The sequence below is a fragment of the Chamaea fasciata genome, unplaced genomic scaffold, assembly GCF_029207755.1.
Source record: "Chamaea fasciata isolate MVZ Bird 193981 ecotype frontalis unplaced genomic scaffold, bChaFas1.0.hap1 SCAF_1, whole genome shotgun sequence".
NCBI lineage: Eukaryota > Metazoa > Chordata > Aves > Passeriformes > Sylviidae > Chamaea > Chamaea fasciata.
The window spans coordinates 19,980,089-19,990,413 of record NW_027094086.1 but is presented as its reverse complement, the minus strand read 5'-3'; the positions used below and the strand labels follow the sequence as shown (position 1 = coordinate 19,990,413).

The 10,325-nt window shown below is 40.6% G+C and overlaps 1 protein-coding gene across 1 annotated transcript in view; it reads right to left on the bottom strand.

Moving 5' to 3' along the window:
* Positions 1–6,292: 6,292 nt before the first annotated feature.
* Positions 6,293–10,325, bottom strand: part of DPYS (dihydropyrimidinase) — a 30,512-nt gene continuing 26,479 nt past the window's right edge. The window contains exons 8-10 of the mRNA XM_066177455.1: positions 10,115–10,322; positions 8,470–8,575; positions 6,293–6,635 (exon numbers count right to left, since the gene is read on the bottom strand). Of these exons, the coding sequence (XP_066033552.1) occupies positions 8,501–8,575; positions 10,115–10,322 (283 nt within the window). The 3' untranslated portion in view covers positions 6,293–6,635; positions 8,470–8,500. The remainder of the gene's footprint in view (positions 6,636–8,469; positions 8,576–10,114; positions 10,323–10,325) is intronic.

Here is a 10,325-nt window from a genome sequence, read left to right as displayed (position 1 = left end):
AAACTTGAAGGAAAGGGTGGAGCAAGGAAGACTTACCCCTTGTAGTTAGAGAGCACTCAAACACACAGGAGCACTCAAACACCCTAAGACATGATCGGAGGTATCCGGGTTATCGGGGTACTGGCTGATGTCCCTGAAAGGTGTCTTGATTTTTGTAAAAGGTCATGGTGATCAGGAGGGATTACTGAGGACTGGAAGAAAGCACATATCACTCCCATTTTCAAGCAGGGCAAGAAAGAAAATCTGAGAAACTCCAAATTTGTCAGACTCATCTCAACCTGTGGGAAGGTGATGGTACAATTTCCCTTGGTAGCTGCTTCCAAATATAAAGGCCGGGAAGTTGACTGGTATATCACAGAAAAACAAGAAAAGCTTTTTTACTCTGAGGGTGGTCAAACACTGGAATGGGATGCCCAAAGAGGTTTTGGAATCTCCATCCTTGGAGATACTCAAAACCCATTAGACAAGGCTCTGAGCACCTCAGAGCAGCAAAACTGGAGCGGATATCTCTAGAGCTACCCAACAGCCTCAGCCATTCTGTGATTATTGACTTTAACACAGCACATTGCAGGAAAAATACTAGGTATACACAGCAACAGCTTGTTTTAATTTGTGAATATGCTGTGCCAGCATCAAGGGTGCCACCTGGCAATTATTGTTACCATTTCACTCATACAAGAGACACATACTTGAGTGGACTAATGCACACTTTGTTTCTGTGATCACACACATGAATACCTGTATGCTGAACATGAGCTGAATGACTGGCAAAGGAGATAAGTTTGCTCTCCCCCATCTCCCTAAACCTGGTTTATCAGGGAAAACAGAACATTCTGCACCTTTTTAAAAAATATTTTTTTATTTCTACATCAAGTCTACCTTCTATGCCTCAAAGGCATTGAGTTTTATCTCTGTGGCAGGACAGTTCTTATCCTGACCTACAGTACTAGACCTATTCCTTCAGCTGCCCAGTGTCTTTCTTTAGCTGTACAGATGAAAAGGCAGGTTTGTGGCTCCCCTGAAATTACACAGAGACATACTTCTCATTCTCTCTAGACCTCATTTTCTTTTTGTTTTCTTCCATTTGTTTCTGTCCTATGAGCAGGGGAAGTCTAGGATTTGTTTATCTTAAGCTGTTTCCTCTGCAAGTTGTTCAGCTATTTCCTTGGTCCCTCTGTTAACCATAACCCTCAACCACAGGACTCAGTTTTCTTTTTTCTTAAAACAAACAAACAAACAAACAAACAAACAAACAAACAAACAAACAAAAATCAAAACCAAACCAAAACAAAAAACACCACCTGCAAGTTACAATTTAAAAAAACCCAGCATTCCACCCACAATTATTTCTATTCCTCTTCTTGTCTGCCCTCTCCTCAGATTTCCTACATTTTATTTTGGCTCTTTTCTTCTGTCCTTCATAGACTTCTTTCTTTCCTCTTTTAGTATGTTTTCTTCATCTCAAACAGATCATTCTCTCTCATCCACAAAAGCATGCAACGTTTTTCTTTCTGCTGAGCACAAGGGAACTATAGGTGCAGTTAAAACTAGGATTTTTATTCATTTGTTGGTGTAATAGAGATTTTTAATATCTAGTAATATCATGTTACTGGGCTTTGTCTCTAAATTACTCTCTAGGGCTTGTCAGAAACACATTCAGCACTAAGAACAAGAGTGTGAGGAGTCTGGATTTGGCTTTTGATGCAGTCATCCCTGTCCTTTTCTCAGCTCACAGCAGAACTCAACTTCCTTTTTAGAAGTCCTTCACAAGTGGAAGAGCTGTTTGATTTACTGTGAAAAATCCTCCAATTGGATCAAATATGGTTTGTAAAATTAATGAAAGGCTGACCCGATTGTCTTGTGAAGGTAATTCAGAGAGACATGCTAGTGCTCCTGACCCTCCTGGAGTGAAATACAAACAAGGACATTTCCTTTCAGCACAACCGTGTTTATGGACCTCTCCTTATCACCGCTCCATACCCCCCAACCTGGCTTAGAAAGCCAAGCCAAGCTAAAGGCTTCTTTTCCTCTGTGCTAGTTTTGTTGCAGCATTTCATGTGAGCAGCTGGGTGTGCAAAGTCAGAGGATGGTGGGTTTATAACTGCTGCCACCATGCCCCCTGTTCTGTCAATATTATCACATTGACTTGCTGTTTTCATCGCAATTTAAATAGGCCAGAGATGCAGTTAAAAAAAGAAATGAATAATCAAAGCTTTCCCTCTATTTCTGTTTTACATCGCAAAAGTGGAGAGTAAGGATCAAAAGACCACTCTCTACTTCTGATGAAACAAAACCTGAAAACAGGGATGTTACTGTCCACTTTAGGAGCACAGATTTCAAAACGAGAGTGCTTCACGGGTGGCGCTGTGCACGGCAGCACCTTCCTCCTCGTTTCACTGCTGAAACATCTTTCCTGCCCTGCCCTCCAGTGGCCCAGAGCAGCTACAGGGCCCGGGATTGCTGCTCTGCAGAGGTCCCCTCCCTGATGCTTCGGGCGGAAGAGAGAAGCGCTGCAGGTGTGAGTGGGTGTTAGCACCCCAGCCGTGAGTTTCACGGGTGGTGAGCTGAGTGCCAGCGATAAACACATACTGTCTATACGAGCCTTTCTCTGGCGAATGGTGGGAATGAAAGCAGAATTGTTCATGCAGGAGTAAGATCTCCCAAACTGCTTTTCTGCTCCTGCCTCACCAGGGAGAATGGAGTACTAAAGATCCTGAATTTCTGTCTGGGTGGGGAGAGAGATGGTTAACAGAAAATATGGTTAATAGAATTTTTGCCTTACTTTAACAAAGTGTTTGAATCTTCCACCTTACCATACAAGAAAGAGGGGAAACCAGTAGCATTCCAAGGAGAAGTGTTAAGCAAAGAAAGAATGTTCTTTGTTTTAGCCTTGACAAAACAGTTCCTTGCTTCCTCTGCATAGACTATGCTCCAGATAAAAATGGGTTTTAATGCAGCAGTATAACCTCTCAAAGCAATCAGAGTAACCAACAGATTGAAGGAAGAGTCAAAGCAATCAAACATTTTTCTAAGTAGGTGGTGGAGAAGCCTGAGGATTATGGCTAAATGAGCTAGGATTCAGACATCTGGGAAAAGCAATTTTTGTCTTACTTTCCCATGAAAGGCCCAAAAGAACTGTGTGGGCTGCAGAAGTCATCTCTAAACCACCTTTCCAACCTGGTGTGTGGCATCTGTTGTCTTAGCACAACAGTTTTAGAACAGACAGGGCAACAACTTGAGAATGCAATGAGCAAGTGATAGCTCAGGGACAAGACTGTGGAATGAATTCAGAAGTCTTGTCAGGGTCTAGAGACTGAGGTACAGCTGAGAGACCAGTCAGCGCTCCTTCCAGTGCTCCAGTTCAGGATCTGTCCTGACATAACTGTAATCCCATTGAATCCCAAACTATATGTCTACTAAAAAAAATCCCACGCTACTCTTTTGGGCTCTGCTGTCACTCCTTAACAGTGTTTTGGGAGACATGGGCAGTCCCAAAATTACATCCCTATGAAGATCCCACCATTACAGCCTAGCCCATGTAAGTGTAAAAAGAACAAGGATCACAGAGATTTGCAGTCTGAGTGTTTCAACTTTAGTAGGGATGCCTGAATGGCACAGTTGAAATTCTTTCGAAGTCACACAGCTCCTCAAGGGCTATTACCTTGTGGCTTGAGGCAGGATTCAGGTACTAGGGCCAGCACATGCTGTGGCAAAACAAACATTCATAAACATAACAAACCTGACATGCTCAATAGCTTGTTGCACCCAAGGAGGTGAAAATACAGCAGACGATTTGGTGTAAACCCCAGTTTGCAATATGCAGGTAATTTCTTTCATCTGCACAATAGTTAAGACTCATTGGAATTAAAAAGTAGATGTTTCTTAACCAAAAATAGTATAGCCCAATAGAAAGAAGAGTCCATGACACAGAGCAGTAAGTACCAACATAGGGAACAGGAATTCTTTGTTAATTGTACAGGAGGAAGCTCATTCATTTTTAATCTAATAAAAATGAGTAGGACACCTAAAATATCATACATTTTTCCATAACTAATACATATTCATAGTTTGGAGATTACTGTTATCAAATTTCTGGTCTTCTTCCCATGTAGCAAAAGATTAATTAGAAAGAATGGATTCATTGTTGACCTGCACTGTTGATGAGACAAAACATAAGACAGGCATTCTTCGTACAAGAAAGTTCCAGTTCTGAGAGGCAAAGATGGGCTGAGTGGAAGGCAGCTGCAGAGTAGAAATCTGCACCACAGTTACACAGCCTGTATAATCTTTGTGGCCAATGGAGACAGACCAGCATTGCAAGAAAACTGCCCACCTCATCCCAAAGAACAGCTCCAGACTGATTCATCTAACCTGTGTGAGATCTTGATGCAGAGACAAAAAAAGTTGCAGAAGCATCTCCTTCGCTGTTGATTGTAAAGAGAGACTGGACAGCAAACTGAGATGCAGAGCATGGCAATTCAGAAGTCTGTACTGAGCAGTGAACTCTGTTTCCTCGTTATAGTCATTGTAATAGTGCTGGATTTTTTGTTCTGATGTTCAGCCACCCCAAAGACAAACCTGAGAAATGGGAACTAGTGCTTGACCTTCTCCACCGTACCCATGATTATCCTCCATCATCTTACAAAGAAATCCCTCTTTTGCTGTTTAGAGACACGGGAACTAATGATCTAATAGGAGTTTGTTTTCCATACAAGCTCATACATCACTGTATGCCTATGAATATAGCAGAAACTGCAAGTCTACTTTCCACTGTCAAAAATAATAGTAATTATCATATGTCTAATGTGTATGTCTTAAAATATGCAGCACCTTATGTGCCTTCTTGGCCTGCGGGTTGCACAGTACAGGTTACATTATTTCTACACATAGCACAGCCAACTCGCTGTAGAGGTGATTTTATGCGGGCCTCGTTTCTCTCTATGATATTTTTGGTTGGGGTAGAGTTAATATTCCTCACAGTGGCTAGTGTGGGGTTATGTTCTGGATTTGTGTTGGAAAGAGAATTGATAATCCAAGGATATTGTCATCATCAATGAACAATGCTTACAAAGCATCAAGGCCTTGTCTGTTTCTCACCCCATCCCATCAGCAACAGGGCTGAGGATGCACAAGGAGATGGGATGGAACACAGCCAGGACGGGTGACCTCAGCTGGCCCCAGGAACACCTTAGACCGTATGGTCATGCTCAGCATGTAAAGCTGGGGGAAGAAGCAGGGGGTACATTCAGAGTGCTTTCCTGGGGATGCCTGAACACCTGCTTGATGATGGGGAGTGAACCTCTTGTTTTGCTTTGCTTGTGTGCACGGCTTCGGCTTTACCTACTAAACTGTCATCATCCCAGCCTAAGAGTTTTCTGATTTTTACTCTTCTGATTCTCTTCCCCATCTAACTGAGTGGGAAATTGAGTGAATGCTTGTGTGGCACTAAGCTGCCAGTTGGCATTAAACCATTACACTCTTAAATTTTTCCCAGTGACAGCTACTTGAAAAAAAGAGCAATTACATACGGAAGTGCAACTTTAAACAACATTCAAGTTCTCCAAATAAAAATTTGTCTAGACATGGTAGTAGAATCATGCTTCTGAAAGTACAACAACCTCTGAAAATGAAAATTAGATAAATTGAGCGAAAGAGATTTTATTTTTAAAATTAGAAATCCTATCTTATAAAAAACAAAGTATTAGTTACATTGGGAAAAAACTCACATTTTCAGTTTAAAAGGTTTTTTTACATTAATGCATTATGGCTTTGCTCTGGTGATCTCACTTCATAAGCCTTCAGGTGATGGGTGTGTATTTCTCCATAAAGCCAGAACATAAACTATTACTGTAGGTGAGTTCATGAGTATGGCTGGCATAGGTTTGCCTAGGATGCAACAAAGGAAATAGTTGAACCCACCAAAAAAATCTTTGCGGTGCAGTTGGCAGGGACAAAATATATAAAGTTCTTTGAAGACAGTGACATGGAGATGTGGCAGCAGCTCCAAAATAGTGAGTGCTCTCCTGAATCAGCATATTTCTGTACTGACCTCCTCCAGATAGGGGAAAAAAAAAACCAACCAAACAACAACAACAAAAAAAACCCCAAAAACCAAAAACAACAACCAGAACACCACCACCAAAAAAAACCCATCAGCATCTGCTTTCAGAATTCTCTGCATTGCCAAGCACAACAGAGATCTTTCTAACGTACAAAATTAGAGAATTAGAATTCATCTCCTGGGACCCAACAGAGCAGGAGTTTAAAAAATGTTCTTAAACACCATTGTTCATTGCTTTTACTTTATTGGGTAACTGATACCTTCTAAAGATAAAAATAAAGAAATACTATCCCAAAACTTACATACTTTTGAGAATGTACAGAACTGTTGCCATATTATAACTGTAGGGGCTTTTTTATTATTATTCCATTTCCTAAAAAGAATTTTCCAATTCTTACAGCAAAAGTCTTTTCAAAGATAAATTTCAATGACAATTTTATGTAGGAAACCAAGTATAATGCTTATTGGTTACTGTTGTTTCATGTTGGTTCTTGAGAAGCTGATTGTGGATTGATTGCTGGACCCAGAAGGAACTGCTGGTGGGGGAAGCAAGGTCATTTTCATTTCCTTTTATCTACAGAGAAGAAAAAGACAATACGATATCATCTTTCAAAAGAAAATCTCTTCTTTGCAATTTGTCACTCAGAGGTAATAATGGAGAAGGAGTGCTAGGAGCTAGAAAGAATGTTTATGGCTCCCTCACTCTACTGAAGCTTTAGCCTTTAGTCCTCTCTATTAGAAAAGCTTTTCCCTTAGGACTGAGAAAAACGAATAGGATACCATGCTCAGTTGCTACTACTGATGCCCTGGATGAGGTTCACTCTAAGGTAGCTTTAAAGTAATGATATCATGAAACGTGGAAAAGCTAATTTCACCTTCCTACCGTAGCAGGTTTGTTCCTGTCCCATATTAATTAGCACTAAGAACAGACTCATTTTATGTGAGGTGCAGACTGGGGGTTTCTGTTCACCTACTGGGAAATCATTTCTCAAACTAGCTGATCTCATTGTTGGTACACATATTCACCCAAAACTTCAGCTCGGATTTTGGCATGCTTCCTGTCACTCACTGTTCCCCCAACCCTTATCAATCAACTCCCCTGCTGGAGCATACAACATTTCAGCTGCAGTTGGCACACAGCAGCAGCGTGGCTCGACTGTGCTTGCTGAAGGACTTGCCTAATTTAACTTTTCCTGAAGCATTTCCTCTGCTTGTTGAACAGAAAGTGAGGTGCGTTCACTAGTCCTTGCCCCCAGCTGCATCACCCCACTCATTTGCTGCACTGCATTGATCTTCGCTTGGTTCTTCTGTGAGACACTTCAACTCACCAAGGCAACACAAAACTAACCCAGAAAACAAAGCTAATTGTTTTCTGCTCACAGAAAGGTCTGCCAAGCACCAGGGCATATACAAGGACTGTCAATAACCAAGTTACACACTGTGAACACTGGAGAGAAGGGCAGATGCTGAGTATTACTCCTGTTAGCAGTGATGAGCTCACACTAATTCAAACACTGCTGGCACTGGCCGCTGCACTTTTATTCATGGAATCACAGAATGGCATGGGTTGGAAGGAACCTTACAGATCATCTAAGTCCAACTCCTCTGCCATGGGCAGGGACGCCTTCCATTAGACCAGGCTGCTCAGATCCCCATCCAACCTGGCCTTGAACACTTCTGGGGATGGGGCATCCACAAATTTCCTGGGTAACCTGGTCCAGTTCCTTACCAACTTCTCAGTAAAGAATTCCTTCCTAACATGTAATCTAAACCTACTTTCACTTTCAGTGTAAAGCCATTCTACCTTGTCCTACTACTCTGTGCCCTTGTAAAAAAAAAAAAAGCCCTCTCCAGCTCTCTTATAGGCTTCCTTTAGATCCTGAAAGGCTGCTCCAAGGTCTCTCTGGAGCCTTTTCTTTTCATGAAGACAGCTTTTGTTTTCACAAAACAAATCTGTCAGCTTAACCCAAACAGCACATTTGTTGGGGGGTTATTGTCTGTAACACAGGGGAACTAACAAATTTATTTTTTCACAACAAGCTGGTTTTGTTTGTGGTTTTGGGTTTTTTTTCTGTAAATTTGCAACTCAAAGAATCATGCTTCATTTTGTACTCCTGTTGCTACCTCAACTCAGGTTTTGTATGGGCCTTCACACCCATGTCCCAGTCTAGCAGTTAAACTCTGGCAGTTTCTTTTGACTGAACTTTTAAATGAGGTTCCAATCAAAAAGAGTTTCTCCAAGGCTGCTACGCTTTTTTGTCAAATTTACAAATACCAAGACAAATCAACTTCTGAGAGGGTTTATTTCAGACAAGCCTGTCATCAGATAGACAGCCTGCTACACTTTAGTTTTCTTGAAGTTTCAGAGAAGCATTAAGTAATTTTCATTAACCAAAAGAGATTTTTACCTGCAACAGCCAAAACTGGGGAATGAGCCCATTATTTTCGGGTGACAGATATTCCTGAGACCGTGCCTGTATATGGTGCCCTCTTGACAGGAACAGGTTGACATACCTGCAATAAAATGTTTTAAATCTTTCTCTTCTCTTGCAATTTCTAATTGGACAAAATTGAAATAGAAGTCCTATGATAATCCATCTTTCTATGAAATGCATCCCAATACTTTCATCATCTAACTTCTCTACGGAAAAGATCCCATGCACTGGGATTAAACTGTTCAGTTCTCAGTTTTCATCAGGAGCTGGGTGGCTAAATCTGTTCAACACTGTAACAATCCAATTCTAAATCCATTTTTTTAAAGAAACAACAACATGTTCCACCTCATTTTATGGATTCTTCTATTTGTTAGAATATTCACATTTTCCAGTAATGTTTCTGATATGTCAGGTAAGAGAAGTAAATAAATATCACTGAAACAAAGCAAATTCTGCCTTGTGTGGTTATCTATCACTCACTTTTCTAGCTGCTGACTACAGGAGGTTGAGTTGGTTGAGAAATCACTTCTGAAAACATGCTGCAATTGATATTTAGGTTAAGGGAAAATTCTCTCTAGCTTTATTGGGAAATGGAAACCACTATGCTCATGGAAGTCTTTCAGAATTGTGTAATTATCAGATTTCTTATAAATTTCAGTTTAGTTTTGATACTCTATTATGTGTATGAACATGCAGACAGCTCACTACATCCAGTGAAATTGTGGTCTTTGGAGGAAAGCGTCATTCAGCCGCTTTTACATGCCCTTCTCAGTCCATTAAGACAACAGGAGAAAGAAATATACAGAATTATCTTGGGGGCATTCCACTGGACCTTATTTCACATGAATACTAGTCTGTTTTTCACAGTCTGATTCAACTTTTAGACCCTGCAGTGAATCCCACTGATTCAGGTGGTGATTTTAAAACATACTTACTCAGGGTGCTTTTGAAAATCCTATTCACAGTACACTAAGGATGCAAAAGAATCATGAATGCTTGCATAGTAAATAGGCACTGAAACGCTAATCTTTATGTATTTGGAATATTTCTCTTTAGAAAATAGAAGAGAACAAAAGCTTGAACAGAGCTATCTTGCTTGGCGCAGCAGTGGCCTTCGCACATGTTCAGTTTTTAACACATTCTTGCTGGAACACAGGAAAATGTTTAACATCCCTCAGGATTTAGTTCAAAATAACTGATCCATGAAAGAATTAGAAAATTTTTGATTTCTTCCTTGGTGCAATATTTGCTCCTGCATATGAAATTTGGGCTCTCTGATTTTCAGTGAAAGCAGTGATGAAATGTAGCAGCTAGAAGCTTTGCTCAGAAGCAAAACTTTTTCCACTTTCATTGCAAATAGGACATGTTTATTTTTAAAAGTACTGAGGCTTAGTTCACGAGCTGTACAGACTACTGTAAGAGCAGGAACTAGTATATGATATTTTTCTGTAAGATAAAGAGCAATAAAATTTGAGTGAGTCTTCTTTTCTTTTCCTCCCACCTTGACTTATTTTGATTAGTAAGGAAAATTACCATTGAATCCCCAAACTTCTCTTCCCAAGAGCTAGTTATCCTCATGTTGTACAAGGCATTACAGAGATTTATTAGTTTAATTAACCTGTTCCCGCTGCTTGACTCTTTGGTAGACATATGGAGGGAATGGTGGACGGGAGACATATTTGCCTTCTCCTGCTGTGACATTGAAAACTCCACCTTCATAAACCACTTTGCCTCTTGAAACTGTCACAACTGGAACTCCATGGCAGACCATTCCTTCAAATATATTGAAGTTATTTGCCTGGTGATGTGTCTTTGCAGATATTGTCCTG